This window comes from Drosophila ficusphila, unplaced genomic scaffold (assembly GCF_018152265.1).
Source record: "Drosophila ficusphila isolate 14025-0441.05 unplaced genomic scaffold, ASM1815226v1 contig_414, whole genome shotgun sequence".
Classification (NCBI taxonomy): Eukaryota; Metazoa; Arthropoda; class Insecta; order Diptera; family Drosophilidae; genus Drosophila; species Drosophila ficusphila.
Genome location: NW_025064328.1, coordinates 956,857 through 980,619, shown reverse-complemented (window position 1 = coordinate 980,619; position 23,763 = coordinate 956,857). Strand labels below are relative to the sequence as shown.

Sequence of the window (23,763 nt, the reverse complement as noted above, 5' to 3'; positions counted from 1 at the left end):
TGGTATTGGCCACGCTTAATGGCTGGCCAAACTGGCTGACTGCGTCTATTACCCGGCTGACAATCAAGTGTCGGAAGTTGGGGGGTTGGCGACTCCTTGGGGGATCACCTTCAACGGCCAAAGTATGTTTTAGCAAATTATTTGGCTAACGAGCTGCACTTGCTTTGCAATGTTTTTAAAGTTAAATATACCACCTTTACAAATATCTATGACGGACGGAAATATTTGGAAAAAACATAAGTATGTAAGTATTGATAAGGTAACAAACATTAAGAATACTATACGTGACAGAAAAGGTAAAAAATACAATTAACAAAAAACAACCGATATCTTTGATCGAAAAGATTTTAATGTACCTCGACTCACAATATGCTATAGCAAAATAGCAGATGGTAGGTTTATGTTATCTATAAAATGCTATCTATGGAATAACTGATAATCGATAATAAAATCTCGATACTTAGTCTTCCAATTATAAGCTGTTCATTTAATGTATGTTGGGATCTGCTTATCTTAATCAAGAAGCATTTTAATAATATATATATAGAGGCAATGGAAAATAAACTCGTATAAAAAAACCTATCCTTTATTTCGTTTTCTGTGTCAATCAATGAAGTTAAGCTCATCAACTAACTGATTTTTAATCCTGCTAAATTAGCACACTGATTCCCCGACCACAGCTGCTTGCGGAATGCCTTTAAGTTTGTTTCCCTGGCAAAAGCCGCTTGCCGCAATCAGCTTGCAAATTTGTAACAATAGCAGGATATTAACAAAATCCACTTATGTATCCGTTTTGGGTTTCACGCTCCTTGGGAGAAGCTGCCGAGCGAGACGGAAATGCCGATGGACAGAAAGAGAGAGACAGAGATATAAAAAGACGCACACTTTGTGGCCTAAGCCCAAAACGGTTTTCCGATGCAATTGTGGTCGAAAAATCTGTGGCACCAAAGTCATAATTCCGGGGCGGAAAAGTGCAAGGACTCGGGAGTCAGGACTCAGGACTCTCCTGCCAGGACAACTGGGTGAAGGACAGTAAGTGCAGTTAGTTTATTTTATTACGGACCCGACAAACAAACCACTTGGCAGGGGTCTCTTAAAACTCATTGTTACACTCCGAACTCCGGATCGCAAAAGGAAGGAGGTTTGTGGAAAGTATGGTCCGTGCCGCGGAGAAGAGAGTCCATCCACCCTTCGAGTCCTGCGCACTCTCTCCCGCTCGCAAGTCCTCTCTCTCTCGCCGGGAGACTCCGCCCCTTAAGCACACACACAGGGACACAGTGTATATATAGATGTGGTGAGCTCAACCGGTTTCCAATTCGATTTGGAAACTCGAACCGTCAGCGGGCCACAGTCGCTGTTTTTCGAGTTTATTGCCAACTGTGACTTGGCTCGGTGCGCAACGGTTTCGGTAGTTGGTAGTTTCGGAGCTGAAGTTTTCCCGCTTGTGACTGAAAAATGCTTGACACTTGGCTAGAGGAAAAGTAAAGAAAATCCAAGATCGAATTAAATACAATTTGTGTGTTTGTGAGTGTGTGTGTGTGTTGGTGCCCCAACTGTGATCAATCATATCATATTGCCCGAAAAGAAGTACTTTTTCAACCGAATGGATATCAAAGCCTCGACGCCGCCTGCACTCGAAGTGGCTCCTGGCCAACCGGGATCGCCAATTCCCAAGTCGGTGGCGATTTCCGGTGGAGCGGGATCCACGGGATTGGCCAACTCCTCCATGGCCACCAGCAACACCGCCGCCACATTCCAGCACATTTTCGAGCAGCTGGTGCAACAAGGCGGCGGCAATCACAAGCTGCCGCCCAAACAACTGGAGCACCTGCGCCACCTGCTCGGCAATGTCAGGGATGCCAAGAATCTGCAGATGATCGTGGAGAAGTTCAAGAACCTGGAGCAGTTCCACGAGCACTATGCCGCCCACCTGGCCAACAACAACACTGTGATCTCGGCGGAAGGTAAGTTCACCGACCGCCCGTCGGCAATTTTCGATGGTCTGCTCTTGAGGGAAAAATTTCCTTTAGAAACTTTTGATCCTATTTCAGTAATTCAAAAATCAATATAAACTAATTCAGAAATGTTTTTATGGTAGGGGTATTATTCGTTTTTTATAATATTTCTCAAGCAAGTAGAAGATATTTGAAAGATCATCCACCATATATAAAAAATCATATTATCATTTCCTAACATTCTGGCAAAAAAATTTGATGTTTTGTTCAACTTCATTGAAATACTAAAGATATGCTTTAACACTACTGCTACTATGTATCCTTCTTTTAATTGAATACAAATGAATTCATAATAAAAAGCTTTATATAAGATGGAAACCAATTTAATAATATTTAAAATTCCACTCCACAATTCAATAATTACTTCTTCAAATCAAGTTATCCTATTTAAAGCTCTTAGAATTATTTTTCCATGTGTGGCCTTAGCCGGAAAAGGCTTGCAATTGTTTGATTATAGATTTAATTAACACAAATTGCTGGCGAGCACGGACATTCCGGAATGATCTCTCCATCCCGTTCTGACCTCCGGAATGGCTAAGTGTGTGCGTGTTCACAGCAATGTTTTTTGTGCATTAACATGCACAGCGGAAAATTTGAGAGAAAAAATTATAAGCTAATTGCAAGACGGGGCAATTAAAGGGATTTCGCGGCTGCACTTTCCACTTTCCACTCGCCACTTGGCACAGTTTGTTTTAATTTCGTTAAAAATGCATAAAGCCATCAGGCAACATGTTGCCTACTTTCCAGCATGCCGTCGTGACAACTGGCCATTTGGCGGGGGAAAGGTGGGAAGGAAGGTGAACAGGACTCGGGGAGCCCAGGTCGCAATTACAGCTTTTAGCTCGTTAAAATCGCAAATAAAGTCGTGTGTATGTGGACTGGACTAAATTTTAATACTTTCGAAATTGCTGACAAATTTGCATAGAGTCGTTGGTGCTGTCGTGCGCCTAATTGACTTTGGCAAACTGTTGGCAAACAGGCTTTTAATTCAGGTCCGCTAACACTACCTCCCTGCATAAAAATAAACGAACATACATATATATAAATACATATATTTTTAACCCACAGATAGCAACGAATTGCTGAAGGATAATGCCAGGAAGTTCGGATCGGGCGGACAAACTCTAACGCCCCGCCACACAATCGATGCCATTCTGGGTTTGAAGAATCGCAATGGCACTGGAAATGCCCGAAACCCGGAAACGGTCAACGATGGTGAGTCGAACTATAGTATTGGTATAAGGCTAACAACTGCCAACGTTATTTGCCCATTAGCCATGATCGGTGGGCGCTGTCATAAAAGGCAAATCGATTTCAATTACCCGCTCGCAGGCCAGCGAATCAACAAACACAATCGCAAAATTGTATTAGCCTTGAACGGAAAGGGGGAGGTTTGCGGTTTTTGGGTGGCGTTGGGTGGGTGGTTTTTTGGGTGGCGTTGGGTCTTGCACTTTGGCAACGCCTCGAGATGCACGACAGCTGATAAGCAATCAGTCAGCGGTAATCGCTGGCGAAGAAAACGAAACGACGGCAAAAGGAAGTCATAGATGGGATTAGAATTCCTCCTGCACTTTTATTTTGGCGGCCAATTTAAACTTCTATTAGTAGCGCGGGGAGCGAATACTTTTTGAAGGCTTTTTAACTGGATTATAGTGGGGATTTGCGGTGCCAGCTGGCGACGGCTCCTTTCCCAACGGCCGTTGGGTGCCAGAAATAGTCTCCTGCACGTCATTTATAATTCATTTCGCTTCTGTTTTGATTGCCGGCAAGCGATTGTCGCTCTCGCGTCTCGACCACGCCCACCGCCCATCGCCCACGCCAGAAATTGGCAGCGACTTGCGAAAAATAGGTGGGCATTGATATTGCCGCGATTATGGTTATGGCCATAACTCCTTGGATCATCCAAAGGGGCTAGGTGAGAAATTGAGGAGGTGCTGTTGCCATTTCGGCAAAGGAATGAGATGTATTTTGTGACTTTTTTTGTTTTATCAACATATAATAGTAATCTTTGGTAATACAGAATGTGCATATTTTATACTCATTTATTATTATTTTTGTGATTCTTTTTTAGGTCTAAATGTTCAAACTATAAATGAAAATACCATTTTGCTTTAACATATTGTTAAAGTCAGCGGTTTTAACTGTTTGCTAATTTCATTTCAAAATATAGTTAGCATATGCATAAATAAGCCTACTTAATCATAGCTATTTTGTAATTCGAAAATAGTTAAAAGCAATTACAAATTGTGTAACTTTGAAGTTCATAGCTTTTCAACTTACCACTAAAAAGCCAAATCAATTAACAGCAAATTCATTTAAAGTTAATTTAATTAAGTGGTCTCATAAACGCCCAAAACAGATGCCAACAATGGAAAAGAGCCTCCTAAAAAGCTGAAACAACAAGCAACAACAACGTGATAAACAAATTGACAACAACACGGAGAGCAAATCAAAATGGCGCTGAGCGGCAACAACAAGAGCACAGGTTAAAGGCCGCAAATTAATTAGAAGCAGGCTAATTAGAGGGGGGTGTACGAATCAATTGGGCGGAGGAGGGGGGTCTTAAAGCAGTGGCTCAGGGAAAGAGGGGAAAAGGAGTTGCGTGGTCAGCTACAAGGCGAGTTTACAGCGTTTCGCATTTAAGCCATAATTAAACTGGCGGCCAGACACAAGCTGTCAAAAAGCATTTAAACTGACAGCTGGCGGCAGAAGTGGCGTCCCACAGCCGAAAGAGACAGCTAGAGTGCAACAGAGACTGTGTGAGAGAGAGAGAGGGAAGATTAAGATGTAAACAATCATTAAAAGCGCAAGAGGCACAAGTGCATTTGGCCAAAAGGCAGCTCTGTATGCTCTGCAACTTTAAGATCAACGGAGGCTTAAGCCAAGAAAACAAGAGAGAAAGAGACAGGTTAATGTAGTTAGAAAGGGAAGGCAATAAAGACCTGAAGTGATCCCCTTCACGATCCATCTACACGAGATCTGTTAAGCAGTTGACGCGGCATTAAATTGAGCATTAAGGCGTCCTAATGACTTTAATGCGTGTCTGTGCTCGTGCGTCGGCGTCGTCTTATTAGCCGTCTTTATTTTTTTCTTTTTGTGGCTCCTACCACTTTTCATGGCACTCGTGATTGACAGTTTTGTTTATGGCTTGTTTCGCTTTTTGATATGAATCCGATATCGCGTCTCATCTGGCTGCAAAGATCTTCCGGCGAACAAGGGGCCAGCCGAAATGTGCATTTCCTTTTTGGCCCCTACCTGTTCTGGCCGTGACTTTTCGAAACACGCTGCGGCTAATAACATATCAATTAGGCCGCCTAATGGCCAAGTATTGGCCCAACAATGGGAAACTGTCAAATCATCATTAGGCTTAGACTTGGGCAAAAAGGGGCATGTGGAAGGGGAAAAAGAAGAAGTGACGCGATTAACGTCAATTTGTCTTTAACATTGGGCTTGTTTCGTAGGAAACACCAGTCAAATTAGAGCAAAATGAGACCTCATTCTAATCGTAGTCTAGCATCTCAGTAAAAGAGAGACTTTCTCGGTAGCTATCTTAACCTTTTAGCATTTACACTCGTAATTCGGTATTCATAATCAAATTTGTTGCGTTAACAACCGACAAACTTCCAGCTGCCAACTTAAATTGCCAAGCTAATGGAGAGCGCACGGAAATCATTTCTTAATTGATGTGTCGATCATTATTTCATGGGTCTAGCACTGAATGAATACTCCAGCCATCGAACTTGAGTGAATGGGAAGTGGCTTATAAGGGAGTTCATTCACCATTAGGAAACTTGGAGCTTAGCTTGATCGAAAATTATCAGAAGCTTAAAAGCTATAAAAGTTATTTTGTATTTTATTTATTTTTTATAGATATCATCTTTGCTCAAAAACCTGTTTACATTTTAATTAAATTTATCTATTATTATTGAATGTCTTAGATTTATTGTTATTGAATTTATTATATTGAATCAATATACAAAACAATACTTTTATTATTGTATAATCTAACATCGTATTTTTTATGCATGAGTATATAAAAATTAGAAAAGTATAGTCAGGTCTCAGTTGTTTAATTATAACTTAAAGTAAAAGTTAGGTTAAAGTTACAGAATAAGTTTGATTACATTTATTCAACCATAAAAATATCAGAATCGATTTCTGTCATACTTTGATTTATGTCACCTTATAAAAACAAATTTCCCTACGATAAAAATCCATCATTCACACTTTATCCAATTGCTTAGGAGTGAGCCACTTCCCCGATAGGCAGAAAAACTTTTGTTTCAACCTTTTATTTTTGGCTGCTCACGCAATTAACTCACGCACTCCGTGGGTTCCACTCAGCGGTGGCTTTTCGGTGGATTTTGGGTGGATCGAGGGGCCGGGTGGTGCAGCTACTGTCTCTCGCCTCATGTGGTTCACACTCGAAACAAAAAAATAATATGTATTCCGACATCTTTTGTGCTACTTCATTTGCAGAGGCTTTCAAAACGAATTTCGTTGTTAATTTCATTAGCACCACAGTGGCTCAAAATAAAACACACGCTGGGCGTGTAAATTTCGATTGATTGGTGAAAACGCTCGGAGAGGTTAATTCGGGGCATTTACAATCTTCGTTTGGCTGCTGTTTAAAGTTAATTAGCCAAAATGTTGACCCAATTAATCGAACTGAGTCGAATCGAAGCGATGTGGCGCATAATTACATTATACAATCGACTAAGCGAAGCGGTCCAAAAGCCGACTTACATCGAAAACCAATTACCCAAAAGACTATCAAATAATTACAGATATTCTCGAGTAGCTAGTTCCCAGTCTGACTGGGTAATTGGTTTTGTTTCGATTTGCGGCCCGCCCCGAAAGGCAATTTAACATAGAAATTGAATTCGGTTACACAAAATCCAGCCCAGAAAGCACTGAAACCTAAAACTAAAATAAAAAACCTGGCCCTGGAGCGGCGACAACTAATGACTTCCTTGCATGTCACGTGATATGCACAAAAAGCTAGTTGGAACGCCCATTAGGGAGCAGTACCTCCTCATCTGGACCTCCACCTCACCTCGGTGGATTTCCCCCTTTTCCCAGAAATTTTTATTGCCTCACATTGTAAATACCGGGCGTCTAATTGAAAGCCGTTTATTAGTGGGTGGGCGGCCAACGCCAACAGGTTTGACCCGCTGCAGGTCGAAGGCTTCCATTTCCACTTCCATTTCCATTGGCCCCGTCAACCACCAAATTAAATAACACGTTGTTATTAGCCGGGCTGAGCGGGCTTTTGGCCAGCAAGTTGGCAAACAGCTTTATGACTTCCATTCCCGCCTCATTGAGCATACTAATTAAAATCGAATCAGGCGCCAGAATGCGTGGGTGAATGGAGAACGGAAACTCGGAGCTCATTAAGTTGTATTAGCAACTGATCATGCTCAATAAATTACACACCTAATAGAGGTTTATTGGATTTGTATGTGGTTGTAAGATGATGTAAGTCTGTATTCTATTAAAAAGATTCATGACAAGTCTTAATCAGATTGTAGTTTTCCAAGATAATTATCATTGGACTATTCTTTATAGTATATATCTTGTATGCTATTAATATTATCTCATTAGATTAAAAAATGAAATCGAGTTTTTTAAAATATTTCTTAGTTGGTTTATATTTAATCATAAAAGATTCGTACGGCAACCATTAAGTTTTTAAGGATTGTTGTCCTCGAATAATAATTATCAACCAGAAAATAGTTGTTTTGGACCAATTTTTACATTTATTTTTATTATTTCAGGCACCATTGACCCCTCTTTGGGTGATGAGGACGCCACTGACCTGCGCTGCGGAATGACTCTGACGCAGCTGCGCAGCATGGACAATCACATGGCGAGCATGTTGCAGCAGCACGCGAAGAACGGCGGCGTCTTGTCCTACGGCCCACCCACTCCGCCAGGGGGTCAGCAGCCCCCGGTGGCGAGTTCGGCGCCCCTGCACCATGGACCTCAAATGGGCGGCCAGCCAGGACATCCGACGCACTCTGCTCATCCGCCGCACCATGGACACGCGCCCTTTGGCTATCACAATGCCTTCGGGTTCGCCCAGGGTCATGGGTATGGACACCAGGAGGAGGCGGCGGGCAATTACCTCAACTCGATGCACCAGATGGTCGAGGCCAATCAATTGCAGCCCGGCGGCTCGGGACCAGCTCCACCAGCCCCGCTGCCCCCCAGTTCCTTCGGCAGTCATCAGCAGCACTTGGCCGCTCTGGCGGCTCAGGCGCAGGAGCAGCAGAATCAGCACTCCAAATATGGCAAGTCATCCCCCACTGGAGCGGGACCACCTCCCCCACCTCCGCCCCAATCGTCGGTTGGCTATTTCATGGAGTCGCAGACGGCGCCTGTTGGCCCAGCGCAGATTGGCTACGACGAGCGTTCAATGTCCTCGGCCAGCGATTTGGAGGAGGACGACGATGATGCGGCAAAGTTGCAGCTCGACGTGACCTCGCCGCCCACTCCGGCGCCACGTGGTCCGCTGGCGGGCAAGCGCAAGTCCGCCGGCATCTTCTGTGATGATAATGAGCCGAAATTAGCCAACGGTCAGTTGGGGGGCAATTACGGCATTCGGGCTCGCAGCCTCGAGGAGGTGCACCATCATCAGCAGCAGCAGCAGCAGCAACAGTCGCATCACCAGCAGCAGCAGCAGCAACTGCAACAACAACAGCAGCAGCAACAGCAGCAGAACTTTCAGCATGACTTTCGCAACAACAACGGCAACGGAAATCCCAGCGGCAACAGCAACAGCAACAACAACAATGGCAACTCTGGCGATCACGGCGAGCGTTTGAATGCGGACAACGACAGTTTGGTCAACGGCAGCTGCGCCTCCAGCGAGGATCTCAACCAGACGAACAGCAGCGAGCAGGGCGAGAAGATCACATCCGGCAGCGACGACGAGGGTGAGTACAGATCCCTAAACAGGGAGGCTATTGGTATACTCTATATACCTCTGATAAAAATAGGAAAATAAAAATTTTGAAAGCAGATCCCTTAGAAATATTATCAGTAAAATTTTAAGGTATGCCACTTTAAATTAGTATTCAAATTAACAAAGTTATTGGCAAGCCTTACAAAACTTTAAAAATATCTAACAAAAAAAAATTGTTCAAAAAAGTACTAAGATAAACGAAATCCTAAGAGCATACTAAGAGTGTATTGACTTAAATTCGATATCACAAATATTTTAATTAATCTGTAACCTCTTGCTTTTAAATTTGTTAATTTGGGCAGGTCAAGACGATAACTGCGCGAAGAAGAAGCACCGCCGGAACCGCACCACCTTCACCACTTACCAACTTCACGAGCTCGAAAGAGCCTTCGAGAAGTCGCACTACCCCGATGTCTATTCCCGCGAGGAGCTGGCCATGAAGGTGAACCTGCCCGAAGTCCGCGTCCAGGTGAGTCACCTCTTCAATCCCCCCCGTTATCTGTCCTCTTTAGCCAGTATCTCCTGTATCTGCGAGTGATTTACACCCGTACCTCGGCTAATTGTGCAATCAACGTGTCTGCAGCTAGAAAAACCACCAGCCAGGCTCCGGAAATTAAATAATTTCCGTTTGCTATTTATTTTAACGAAATTAAGTCGTTCCCGCTGTTTATCATCCCCTTGCATCTTAGGCTCTTGTTAGATATGGATATATATTTCGACTTGTTTACGGGAATATAAAGCAAAGGATCTTTAATAAACAGGGAGTAAAATATTTGCATTGAACAAGGACTGCTAGTTATTGAGCAACTACCATTTCAAATTAAACTCTATAACTCCTTTTATTTGCATACAGAAAATCATTGAATTTCCAAACAAAAAATTGTATACAATTTTTAATTAAGTTGTAAATCTAAATGTACTAAAACCATTTCTTCATAATTTCTAGTCGAATGATATAGTGGAGTCCAAAACATTTTAAGTACCTTAATTTTGCAACAACTCTTTTAGTCATTTATGATTTTCTTACCCCTGTTCTGGCATTCAGCTCCCCCTCAAGACCAATAATAATTGTCAAACTTTGCGCATAACTTGCCTCCGAGTGCATGGAACAATTTATGTCTCAATAGCAAAACGACAGCGCCGAAAGAGTTCTCAAGTTGGTCGGTGGCCCATTCAATGAGTTTCCTTTTCTTCCTCGGAGAGAATTATGCATTTTATGCGACTGTGCGCCTTTTATGCTCAAAGACACTGAGGCAGTGGCAGTGGCAGTGGCAGTGTGGCGATGTGGCAGTGTGGCGATATGGCGGGATGCCATGTCTGGCAGCCATTCGTTTCGGGTGGCAAATTGTGACGTGAACGGGCAGGGCGCCTCGTAAATTCCATTCACAGCGGTGTAGCATAAAATACGCTTAACCAGCAGCAAATATCGATGGGCGGCAGTGGGTGTTACACAATCAAAAATTATGCTAAAAATGGTAAATCACTTGTAGTTCTAAACTGTTTTGCTGGATCCTGCAAGGTTCGACACTTAAGAACTTCAAATTATCAATTCATCATCTTCAAATGTAAATATTGTTCTTGTCTCTTAAGAAAACGAACTTGGGAATTATAAAGTCGTAATAGCGTATTGAAACGTTTGCTTATTTATTTTTTTCTTCTTCATTTTTTCTTTAATAAATTAAATCTTGAAGCTTTTACATACAATATTTACTCAGCACCTTATCGGGTGTTTACTGTGTAGTTTATGTTAGAGGAATAGAACTCTAACTCCAGTTTTTGGCTGCTGCTGGAGTGGACCATTCGATTGGCATAGTTTTCCAACCGCAGAAGTGGGAGTGGGTGAATGGTTGAGTAGGGAGCAAGTAACCTCCCCCGGTAAATGCAAAGGACATATCAAATTTCACGATTTCGTTTCGTTTCCTCAGCCGACAAATCATTTTTATTGACTAAACATTATCGTGCCCACAGCACACCACAAAGTTGGCGACACTGTCGTCGGCGTCTCCAACACAACACGGCACATAAATAAATAAACAAATACCGAAAATGCCGTATGTATTTATAGGAGTAGTATCTGTATTCTATAGCCCGACCGACCGTACAAACGGAATACAAAAGTAATGAAGCGAAATCGCATAAAAATTTTGTGCTTCTGGGCCTGGCCCTCATGTGTCACTTTGTCAAATTGACACGAATTCAAATTATGCCAGCAGGAACCGAAACGAGCTCTCCAACCCTTTGACTGGTTTTTTCGATTTAGTGGGGTGCACCATCTACCCAACTCCCCAGCTCCCCCGCTCTGCGTCCTGCGTCCTTCGTCCTGTGTGTTTGTAATCGTATTTGCGGTTAGTTTGCATGAAGTTCTAGTTATCGTTTTTACTCCTTTCCTTCCTATTTTTTTCGAGTCTCGTTTCTTTTGCTCTTTGACTGGGCCTGGGAAATTGCTTGGTGTGCAACTCGTTGAAGGTGGAAATTTGTTTTGATTAAGTTTGCTCGCACACATTCACCCGCCCAACTGCTAACACACACATAGGCTGGCCAAAAAAAAAAAAGCAAAAAAAAGTAGAAAATGTAACCAAAGTTGACTGAGTTGTTTCTTTGCAAAACCAGTCAGCCATCCACCAAATAGAATTTCTCGTTCAGATGAGTTCATTTCAGGGTTTTGCTTTGGTCGCCCACTTTTCGTCGGTTACGTTTTTGGTTGCTGTCATTGCATTGTAATAGATTTGTTAAATGTTTGTTTAAAAAGTTTGATTGGATTTTGCATTTTGTGTATGGCAATGGAATGAATTTCTCTGTGGCTTGTTTGATTGTTGTTTAAATGGCAATATACGTTGACAGACGAGGCCCCGAACAATGCAAGTGCAATTGAAATTGTGTCATTTTGTGGTTTTTCCTGGCCCAAAAACAGGGTAAGAGCCGAAGAGGCAGGCAATATTAAACAAGGGTTTGAGCAGACTAAGCTCGGGGATTATCGTTGATGGTAACCAAAACAAAACGCGTTAAGCCAGCAAATTAAACGGCAGATTAACGCCCCAGAAAAAAAAAAAACGTATAGCCAGACGATCATTAACACTTGCCATGAAAATGTATCGTTTCTTCCCCTAAAACACTGAAACACTGAAACCCTGAGAGCCGCAACATATGTCCTGCGAGATGACAATTACTTTTGTTTGGATTACCGGCTGACAGGGCTGAGTGTGGTTTTTTTTTGCCCTCCTTCTTCGTGAGGGTTGTCTGGCGCCCAGTCAAGGGTTAAAGCTGGCAGTCGACTCAATCATACGCCGCATTAAGCCGAAGGGCCAAAAGAGTTTAATTAAAACCTAATTTGCCATGGCCGAGCGCAGAAAATCGAACGGAGATGGATGGAGTTGGAAAGGAAGAAAGATATTATCTTTATATATTTTACTGACTAAAAGGGATCTCCTGCATGTCTTGGTTTAGTTAGGCAAATAAACATGACTATTTCCATGTGCAACGACCATTTTTATTGGGTTTATTAGCAGCAAAAATAAACAAAGCAAAAAAGAGACGAGGGCAGAAGTTTGTGTCAATTATTTTGCATAGTCAAATGATTAAATATCGTAAACCTGTCAAAATATCCTGCGCCAAAGTAAATAATAATCCTGTGTAATAGTTTATTTATCTGCATATATTGCTCATACGACATATGTGACGTGACACAGACAGCCCGAAGCATTTTCTCCACATATATCCGTGAGTGAGTGCGAGAGTGGATGTGGATGTGCATAAACAGCAAACAAATAAAAATGTCATTTCACTAACAAATAAAATAGATTTTTATTGCATTCACATTCCACTTTGGCCTGCGTCTTTTGCCCTCGCCTTTGGATTTGAGCCGGAGCTTGAATACGGATTTCCCTCCTCGACATTTCCACATTTTTATGCTCATTTCGTTCTGGTTTCTGCTCCGATTATTTTTTATTGAATATTTACTTCAACTTTGGCATTCGTTTGCTTGCATGACCGTTTTATCGACAACTGCCCTCCCTTCTCTTTTACTTCCTTCGATTGCGACTCCTACAACGCTTTCGTTTTCACATGCCATAATAATAATGCATATTAGGTTCATTTGTTTAGAGCCGCTCTTTGCCCCCAGCCCCATGAAATCCTATACAAATCTAATAATGAAAACGATCGCTGGCCCGACTGCCAAACAAGCCCGTTCATCGCCATCGTTGGCAACTTGAGTGTCCTGTGCGGGTCATCAAATCGAATGAATAAAGCCATTGAATGCTTAAGTAGGCTGGTCCCACTGGGTCGTCGAAATGGTGGGGAAAAAAGCTTTCAAACTTATTTAACTTATTGTCGTTGGGAGGTCCCTCCAGGATTTCACTCTCATTGGGGCAAACTTTGGGAGTGGCCGGGTCTTTTTGGACCGTTTATTAGGCACTTGACCTGACTTGTGTCCGTTTTGGCCAGTGTGCCCAGAGCAGTCAACGAACATTTGCATTTCTCCTTCACGGAGCACTCCCGTCGTCATAATTAAATGGCAAATGAAATATGCATCGGACTCAAGCGACAGCTGCCCTCAAGTGCCATTGACGTGGGCGGAGGGTGGGTGTGGGCAGAGCAATTAACACATTATGCCACCTTGGCATAACAACAACAACAACAACAAGGAGCGGGAGGAGCGAACGAAGGCCGGGGAAAACAAAGCCACCGCAAGGGTAAATAAATGTCAGGTCACAAAAAGCAGGCGGGGGTTAGGGGTTTTGCCCTATCCGAAACTTTTGCTTTTGATATATATTTAACTAGGGTCTGGACTTACGCGCCTGTGTTACACATCTGCCGTTTATTAAAATGTATTTTGATCAACTGTCAACTAAAACAAAGGAAAAGTTGAGGCAAACCTTCAAGCACTTGATATGAGACGGCCAATTTCGATGACGCGGGTGAGGTTTACAAATTACCGAAATGGGGGTGTTCATATATGCTGGGCAAACTTTAGTTTTTATCAAGTATCAGTGGAAAGGGAAACATATAAATATTTGCATAGGTATTAATAAACAAAAAAAAATAGATTTAATTCTACAGAACAGTGAAATCCTTTATATAATATAAGTTCTGTAATATATAAACGATTTTGTATTGCTGTAATTTTAAAAGTAGTGAGACAAGTTTGTAAAATCATAAATGAAAGGATTTTATAATGCTGTAGACTTTGTAGTAGTGAGAATATTATGTAAGTTGTAAGTTGATCAAAAGTAAACAAGATGTCTTTAAATTAAATAAAATTTAAAAATATATTTAAAAGCTGCTGTAATCTCATATAAATATGTTCCGCTTATTAAGAGATTAGCGAACAAACTTGCTAACCATAAACATTATAGGTTCATTTCTAATTGAAGACAGTTGACTAAGCTCCAGAAGGGGTTCGGGATTGGGGGAAACCCAAATCGGGACTGCCACAGAAGTTTGCCGCTTTCAATTAACCCTCATTAGAAGCGCTTTTCGAACAAGAGGAAGAAAGCCTTCTGCGATCGGGAAACGCCCACGCCGAATCCGTGTCGCAATTAATTAAACTTGAAAGCCAAAGCGAAGAGCGAAGATAGCAGATAGAAGATACTGCAGAGGGAGCTGGAGAGTCGAGGGGGAATCGAGAAGATGACGACGCAGTTTGCCGCACGGCTCAAAGGAATTCCAGCCGATGGAGGGAGTCGGCGGCCGGAGATGCCGAAGGATCTGGCAAGGACCACATTGTCGGCATCGTTTGTGTTTGTGTTTGCGATGGCATCCAATTTCATTCTTTTATGCGACTTATTGAGTTTGCTCTACGTCGCTCGCATCGCCTCGCCTCGCCTCGCTCCATGTCCTCGAGGTCCTGGCTTGGTCTGGTCTGGTCCTGGTCTGGATGTCCTGGCCTTTCCAAAGGGTGTTCTCCTGTGTCTCCTGTCTTTGAGCCCGGGGCAAAGTTTAAAGGCAGCCTACAACGCGACCGCCTTTCATGGAGAAGCTCGCGTTTGCACAGTGCATCCTTTCCACCGTTTAAGCTGCGAAACGTGTCCTTGTGTCCTTGCTATTTGATTTTCCAGGGCTTCGACCATGATTGCGCTTTTCCATGCCCCTCACCTAGTAACTAATACCATCACAATCACAATCAGAATCGTGTGTGTGTGGAGTCGAGCCACGTGCTGGGTATTTGTCTTAGTTTTTGGGTTCAGTTGTCTCAAATTCACCGTAACCTGTCAACACATTTTAATATAAATGCATAAATCAAACGGAATGAAATTATAAATCATATAACCCGGGGTTCAGGGGTTGCAACCCCCGAGAAACTCACTTGACATCTCAACACTCCCACTTCATTTGTTTGGCTTAGAGCGAAATAAAATATATAAACCAATGCAATCAAGCGAAGACAATTACAATTACAATGAAATTATATCCCATTTTGTTAGGGCTTTTTTTACGGCAAATTACTTTTGGCAAGGTCCTTGGATCTCTGAGAAAACACCGAGGAGAGCAGCTGTTTCGCCATTCCCGAAGTCCTCGAGTGTCAAGTGGGAAAATGGGGTGGGTTGGATTTGGTAGGTGGGTGGGTGGTTTATTTTGAGAGGCCATCACACCCCTCGCTGATGGGAACATTATGAATATTATTCAATTTGAACGCCTAAATGCTTTGTAATGAGTTGCACATCTGTTCGCTTCAGCGAGTGTTTTTTTCTTTTTTGCTCGGAGTCAAAAGGCAACAGGATAAAGGATAAAGTGCGGGTGCCTCGAGTATTATGATTTTATTGCATTACAGCCCCCGTCACTTTTTAAGCAGACGTCAAGGATGCACTCAATCCAGTTTACAGTTTCGGACGAGATTCAATTATGACTTTGATATTGGATTGTGTAATCGGGGAATGATGAACCTCATATGCGATACTCCATCGAAATACTCTGATGCCTCTTTGCTGTCGGTTTAAACGAGCCTCGGGCTTAAGTTGTCAAATTAGCGGCAACAAAACAATTTCAATTCCGATCCACAGTCAATCAAAGAAAGCCCCCCTAAAAAAAGGGAATTTCCGAGACAAACTGTGAGACAGGTAGAAATGAGGGGACAACTTGTATGCGATACGTAAAATTGACTTAATCAGCTTTATATAAATGCTTATTTTGACTGGGGTGCATGAGCGGCATGCCCACATGTGTACGCTAATTATGTCAGGCCCAAGCGGCTTATTATAATTTCAGACATCATTTTTATGGGGCCACAATGGGAACTCCTCCGCAGCTCAGAACTCAGAATTCCGTTCGCAGCTCGCTTTTCCGCTTTTAATTAATTCCCGCTGCCTGCTAATTGGTTTTATGCGTTTCACAAACGAATTCCTCCTGCGACTGCATAAATCACAAAACACTTAAACAATTTTCCAAGCTCTGGCCTCGGCCGCCTGTTCACGTTGATTACGTGCTAATTAATCACCTAAACAAATTTCGCTTCGGCTGGCAGGTGGAATAACTATAATAACAATATTATTTTCGAGAGCACGCAAATTATAATTAAGTTATCAGGGGACAAACTTTGAATATGACAGACCCCAAAAATATGCACAGAAACTATGCCGCACTACACAGAAGAAAACAGGTTATAAAAAAGGTAAATGAGTCTTTCAATTAATGCATCTAATACTCTGTAAAGAAAAACCTAGATTCCAAAGTATCATAATGTGTTTTTACATACATGCGTTACATATTGGTAACCCTCGATAGTTTGCATTTTAGTAATTCTTCTAAGATACACAGTTTAAATGGCTTAAGTAACATATTTAATGTAGAGTTACCTATAATTATTCCCTTTTACTATTCTTGTTTTTGGTAGTGCTTTGCAATTTATACGTGTCCCCAGAAAATATTCAAATTGAGCGTGGCAACTGCTTAGAACCAGCCGATTCCTATTCCAGTTCCGATCCCTCGTTCCCTCAGGGCTCTCGACTGTTGCAAATTAAAAATGCGTCAACAGAAATTTGTCCCTGTGCCTGGGAAGTGGCAGGAACCCGGAATATAAGCCCGGAAAAGCCCCGAACCCTGGGCGACAGTTGAGCTGAGCAGCAACCCCGCCAGGAGCCTTTCTGGTATTCTGGTGTTTGTCGTCCTTTGTAGCCGATTTAACTGCTTATTAACTGTGCGTGCGCCCGTTCCTTTCGCTCGGAATGCTGCTCGGCATGTCAGCGAGTAAATAAATAGCTAATTAAATACAGGGTGCCACGTGGCCGAGCGCAAACACGCCCCGGCAAACAGACCGCCCCTGCTTCTGATTCCCGGCCAAAGTCAGTTCTGCATGGAACAATTGAAACCCCAAAAGGAAACCCGAGTCCTGATCGAGTGGGTGTCGGATTGAGAGCTCGGAGTGATTTTCTCAACTTTTCTCATGGCGACATTCGAGGCGGAGTCGCTGCTCGAATCTGCGGCTGTCAGGGAATCAAGATTTGTCGCGTGTTTAGCCTTAGATTACAGGGCTTTTGCCGGAAAAATAAGACTGCAATTAGCAGTGGTGCGAAGAGTGTGAAAAGCTGAAAAGCCGAAGCTAATAGTGTGGGATTCAAAGGTCAACGTTTGATTTTTACTTCCTAGAAGCCCTTAAAAGATTGCGAAATGTAACTTATTTTCCCTTTAACAATATACTGAAAGATTGAATATGCTTTTACCATAATGTTGTTTTTATTAACTAAAACATAATATTAAATATATAGTATAAGTATGCCACTTCAAACTCATCACTTCACCACAAATTCTACGAAGAAGCGAAGAACGGCGGCATCGAGTGTAAATCAATACGCTTGTCGGCTCTTAAACTAATTAAAACATCTTGCGGATTGTGGCCGTCGTCAAAGCTTTTGTCTTTGCTCTAATTCGTCGTGAATCGCACAAAGCGACCGAAACCGAAACAGGATGCCCGAGCTTCTGCTTCTGCTTCTGCTTCTGCTCCTGGATTTGAACTCCTCGTTCAGAGTTTCAGAGGGTCCTGGGCCGGAACTAAAAGCCAACAATGGAACGAAAAAACATGTCATAAACTAGCAGGGCAAGCGGACTCCACGCTGTGGCTTTGTCCCTCCAAGTTCGACCTGGAATTATGACAGCCGCTGAAAGAATTGAGTTCTGAACAGAACTCAGAATTCGTGTCTGTCGCTGTCTGGAAACCGGGACAGCCCTATAATTAGGCTCCCCTTTGCCGGGATTCGGTTTGAGGATTTTTAATTGAATTAAAGCTTGCGCGAGGAGCGGCCGGGGTTCCCATGCAGTTTGCATTTGGGTTATTACCTTAGGCGCCGCTATCAATATCCTTGAACGCAACGGGATGTCCTGCCCCGACTTTCTGAACCGCTGCCCCTAGGGTCGTTTCTCTAATTGCAGGACATGCTGGGCCGCATTTTCGCTTCCATGCAATTAGCTCGCCTATCGCCAACGAGGACCAGCCCAAAACAAATGCGAAGTGCATTCGATGGCATCGAGTTTTCAATCAATTTGATTGAATTGCATGACAAACGGGGCGGCGCTGGGATAATAATAGTCCTGTTGCCCGGCATAATGAATTTGCCGAAGGTAGCAGAGTGTTGTAAGTAGATCGCTCGAGCTGATTCCCAGTGCCCCCCAATGGGAGAGATGGAAGATATCGAAACGTTTTACCCTCTCCACTCATAAATCAGTATTTAACTATATACCTCGTTTTGTGAAATTTATACTTTTTACATTTACTCAAATTGAATTTTCTTGTATTATTACTTTGAGTGAGTTTAAAAGTATTTATGTAGCAAAATATTAGATTGAGCTTTGAGTTTTGTTTGGAAACTTCTGATGTATAAAAGGTTATATCCTTATATTACATTCATATTTTGAGACATAAACTATGTTATTCTTTTTGTATGACAAATCTTCTGCTTATATATTTACTTACATATTTTCAATAAAATTTTAATTTTATTTGTTATCATTTCACAAAACCAAAATTCCATTTTTATCTTAGTCTGCAATTTCCGGGGGTGAGTTGAGGTTTTGAATTCACATTTATTGGGTCTTTTCCGTAAGAGGCTTCAAACAAATCTGGCATTTCCTTCGGCTACCATTCTCAGTAAAATCCTGGTCAATCCCAAGGAAAGGTTTTGAGAAATAATTTGGCCAGTTTCCCTCGCCGCAAACCCGAACAACCTACCAAAAACGGAAGTATGAATAATCCAACAACAAGCTCTGTGTAACATCAAGTCGAACTGCAACAATTGAACCACCCCCCGCCTAACCACCCCCTCCCCACCCCTCAATTCCCCCATCCCCTTCCTCTACAAGTTGCAAACAGTTTTATTAAGCTGCTGAAGCTCTTGTGTGTTAAAAGTCAATTTTCCAATTTGCAAACTGTCAGAAACATTCGAAAAGCAATTTCTGCCACACAGCGAGTGAAAGAGAGGGCTGAATCTAGCGGCGAGGGATAGAGAGAGCAAGAGAGAGCGAGCAAGAGAGAAAGGGATAGAGCGAACATTGCGTATACGCCTTGTATGCTGTGTGAGTTACTTCTACATCTATGTGGAGCTATACCTTCCTACTCGCTTCTTCTTTTTTTTTCGTTTTTGGGTGGAACGACACTTTGCGGCAGAAGTTTTCCAATAAAACGGCAAAACTTTGCTGCGAACAAAATTAAAGAAGACGACAAGGAAAATGGTAGAATGACACAGCCAGAGGAAGAGGAAGAGCGAGATGATGATGTTTAAGGGGGTTTTTTCGGGTGGCTCGGGTGGTGCTTTCGGGGGGAGGTCGCAAATTGTTTGCTGCCAATGTGAAGTTTATGAAAAAGATTAAAGTTGAAAAGTGGTTGCCTGATGGGATGGCATGGATGGGGGGTTCTTGTGGTGAGTCGCGTGCTCCACATGAATGCCAAATTGCTGCAGGCCTGCTCGATAGGTGGGTGGTTTGGGTGGTTCTGGGGACGAGAATGGGAATGGGTGGTTCGTAGCTGTTTGAGGACACAACCGGCTAAATGTAGCAAAATTGAAAATGGCTGAAAATGGGGATGCCTGAGTGTATGTGTGTGTGTGTGTGCGGGCGAGCCTGTTTGTATTTGTGTCTATGGGGTGGAAAATTGAGTTTGGTCCATGTCATGACAAAACGAGGGGAGGGGGAGGGGGTGGTGGTAGAGTGCTGGGTGGTTGGGTGGTTGGGTGGTTGGGCGGCAGCATCAACAGCCAAAGATGAAAGCAGACAATTTTGCCAACTTTCGGGTGAATGAGCGTGGTGTTGGTTAAAGGTCATTATGATGTTTGTGGGCGTGCCACCCGCCTGCCTGCCTTTCGACTGAGAGAGAAAGCTTTCTCTTCTCCCCCTCTCTCTTCCTCTCTCTCTCTCTCTCTCGTTTCGTCTCTTTCCCCCCTTCGGAATTGAACGGGGGATTTTCATTATGGCGCGCCATGAATGGAAATTACAAAATTGATTTTGATGATTTAATTAAAATGAAGAAGCACAAACTCAAATTATAACAGCCAGCGAAAGGTCCTCTCTCTTTCCTTCTTCCTCTTCCTGCAACCCATATGTATATGTACGCGTGTGTGTGTGTGTGTGAGGGGGTGTGTGTTTGCTTCCTTGAGTGTGTGAGGAGCTAAATGTGGCCTAAAGCTGCTAACTTTAATTTATTTTCTTCGTACAGATTTGAGAGACAGGAAATTAGACTTTCTAAATGGGATTTCAATTTGTTTGAGTAGGGGAGGGAAACAAGGAATTTAGGGAGGGAAAGTTGGAAATGGGGAAAATGGGGAGCCAGCGGCATGAGCCATTTTGTTATTGTTGCCTGTCTGCTCTGCTAATTGATATCCGACAGATATTCAAAGATAATCAAGGAACAACTCTAATTGGAACGGATTTGATTGGCTTTCGATTAGCATGAAATGAGTTTTCGATAGTTATAAATAAAGAAGTAAATGGAAAGACAACTTGGAGATGGTCTCTTTAATGGAATGGAATTAATTTTATTTAAGTATTAAGGTTTTTAAACAACGTTATTCTTGATAGAGAAAAATTTTTTTTACGTCTTTGGCGACTGGATCAGAGGAATTTAGTTTTAGACCTTTTAACATTGTGTTTAAAATTAGTTTTCGTAAACGAATTCATTAAAGTCATTAAACATTGAAACAAATTTTAAAACACGTTTTAAGTGATATAATATGTATATACGTACAAAATTGATAACTATACATTGTAGCCAATAACTATTTCGGGTAATAAAATTCAGCAACTTAAGAAAGAGCTTCGTGAATAATTTTGGCTTCATCCCTTGCTGCATAGTGTATTTTTAATTAAACCATTTGAAATTGCATTTTCCGACTGGAAAATTTGTTTTGCAAATCACTTTCGGAGCAACGAAAATAATTTTACGCACCATTATCTTTAATTAAAGAGCCGCAGAGCGACTGAAACCAGAACACACAAACATTCGCACAGACGCACACACACACATAATACTTATAGACGGTTGTTTATGCCCTTGTGGCAGGAGCAGCAACCAAAAACAGCAACGACAGCAAGAACAACAACAACAACAACAATATTTCATGGTAATGAAATTTCCATCAGAAATAATTTCTTATTAATTTGCGCAAATTGCATTTAATTACTTTGAGCGTGGCAGCAGCAGAAAGTGGGCGACAGAGGGGAGCTGAGGGGGCGGTAATAGCCAAGCCGGGAGCAATGAAAACTTTCCCTAGATGGCTTTTATCCTCCTCTCTCTCTTTCTCTTTCTCTGTCTCTCGCTTGCCATCACTCTGACTCATTTGCTCCGCCACTAATTAGACAGCCACACTAATACACACTCATTGTTGCGATAATTCTAATTAGAGCCAAGGCAACTAATTGAATTTTATTTTATTTCCTTCGTTACTTTGGGTGCTTTTCTCCGTGTGTTGGTGTGTGTGTGTGCAGCTCAGCCATTTTGTTCGCCTATCTGTGTGTGTGTGTGTATGAGGGGTTATCTCTGCTGGAATCTCTGTGAAGGTGTGTGTGTGCCAGAGTTTTCATTAACAATTTTGCGTTGGCCGCCATTTTGCTTTTTGTCTTGTGGAGCTCTCTCTTTTGGAGTCCTGACTCTCTCTTTTTGGAGCTCTTTCCCTTCGCCCCTCAGCTTCTGCTTTCCGTTTTCTAATTACGCGTTATGCTCTTCCTCGAAATGAAAATGTTTTCCTCGTTGTTTTTGTTGTTGTTGTTGCCTAACGCCCGATTAAATTAGCGCGTTTCTTGTCAAGTGATTAATTTAATTGCTCTGTGCATTCCCTCCAGAAACCCAATTAGCTAACTCACCTCCTTCTCTTCTTTTGGCTTATTTCCAGGTTTGGTTCCAAAATCGTCGCGCCAAGTGGCGTCGCCAGGAGAAATCGGAGAGTCTCCGCCTGGGATTAACCCACTTTACCCAGCTGCCGCATCGACTGGGCTGTGGTGCCTCTGGATTGCCGGTGGATCCTTGGCTATCGCCACCACTGCTGAGTGCTCTGCCAGGTGAGGATAATCCTTTAATTTATGCTACATAACGTTAAAAACTAGTTCGAGAATAAATCGGTATTTATAATTCAATTTATAATGGTAATTAGAGCGATAGTAAAATTTTGGTTTTATGGAATTAGCAAAAAAAATAAAATACTTCCAATTATGATGTAAACTTGATTTTGAATAGGTTTAGTCATAACGTCCTTCATACTCTTCAGTTTATAGAGGTTATCAAAACCAAAATTAAGCTTTTAAAAGCAATTAGTTATTTTTCCCTTGCATCTCTCAACCATTCTAACTCACCCTTTCATTTTTCTTAACCCTCAGGCTTTCTGTCGCATCCGCAGACGGTGTACCCCAGCTATCTGACGCCGCCGCTGAGTCTGGCGCCCGCCAACCTGACCATGAGTAGCCTGGCGGCCATGGGCCACCATCACGCCCACAGCGGGCCACCGCCCCCGCACGTGGGTCACGGGGGGCATGGTCAGCCGCAGCCACCGCCACCGCCGCCGCCGCACGGAGTGCCCCACCCCCATCCGCATGGCAACCACCATGTGGTACCGCTGTCGCACCTCTCGCCGCACCTGTCACGCATGTCGCCGCATGCCACGTCCTTGGGCTCGCCCCACCACGGAGTGACCCCCCTTGGCACGCCCCTGCACAGCAGCCTGCCGCCCAGTTCGACGTCGACGAGCGTTGCCGTTGCCGTCGCCGCCGCCGTTTCGTCCTCGCAATCGTCCTCCTCCTCCGCCTCCCTCGAGTGCAGCGGTCCGGATGTCTGCATGTCGCCGCAAAACCTGAGCATCGGCAACGCCGATTCGAACGGCGAAGGACGTGACCTCAGTAGCGATCTGGATGCCGGGAGCACCAGCAGTAATCCGGGCAGCAATCTGGATAAGTGCGCGGCCAGCGCGAATATCGAAGTGCTGGATGTCGGGCGGGACAGTCCACCACCACCTCCGCCCAGTTCGGCTGGCAAGACATCCGCAACTCCGCCGGCGGATATGCGGAGCAACTCGATCGCCACGCTGCGGATTAAAGCTAAGGAGCACCTGGACAACCTGAACAAGGGCATGGTCTCCATCGTCTAGCCCCAGTTGGTTCCTAACTAAGTTCAGCTGCAATCAAAAGAAAACCATTCCCCCATCCCTATATCATCTTCTAGGTGTGTTCTAAGTTTAGTGAATTTCGTGTTGTAAGGTCTAATTTCCGAGGCAGTTAACTTAACATGTGCAAAGTGTATTTGTAAAATTTCAATTAATTCAAACAAAAACGGCTGATGAAGAAGTCTATTCCTAATGCATATTAGCACAAAATAAA

General features: G+C 43.1%; 1 protein-coding gene across 1 annotated transcript; it reads left to right on the top strand.

Annotated features, from left to right (window-relative positions):
- The first annotated feature begins 1,329 nt into the window (after nucleotides 1-1,329).
- LOC108095252 (retinal homeobox protein Rx) lies at nucleotides 1,330-23,763 on the top strand. The gene is made up of 6 exons (XM_017196280.1): nucleotides 1,330-1,964; nucleotides 3,084-3,230; nucleotides 7,793-8,953; nucleotides 9,285-9,451; nucleotides 22,290-22,455; nucleotides 22,771-23,763. Exons 1-6 carry the CDS (start codon nucleotides 1,604-1,606, stop codon nucleotides 23,532-23,534), a joined length of 2,766 nt encoding a protein of 921 aa, XP_017051769.1. The 5' UTR covers nucleotides 1,330-1,603; the 3' UTR covers nucleotides 23,535-23,763.

Excerpts from the sequence above, each read along its gene's own strand:
- LOC108095252 (XM_017196280.1), top strand. The coding sequence starts at position 1,604 with ATGGATATCAAAGCCTCGACGCCGCCTGCACTCGAAGTGGCTCCTGGC. Across the intron at positions 8,954-9,284 it reads ATCCGGCAGCGACGACGAGG|GTCAAGACGATAACTGCGCG; the intron begins GTGAGTACAGAT and ends TAATTTGGGCAG. Across the intron at positions 22,456-22,770 it reads ACTGCTGAGTGCTCTGCCAG|GCTTTCTGTCGCATCCGCAG; the intron begins GTGAGGATAATC and ends CTTAACCCTCAG.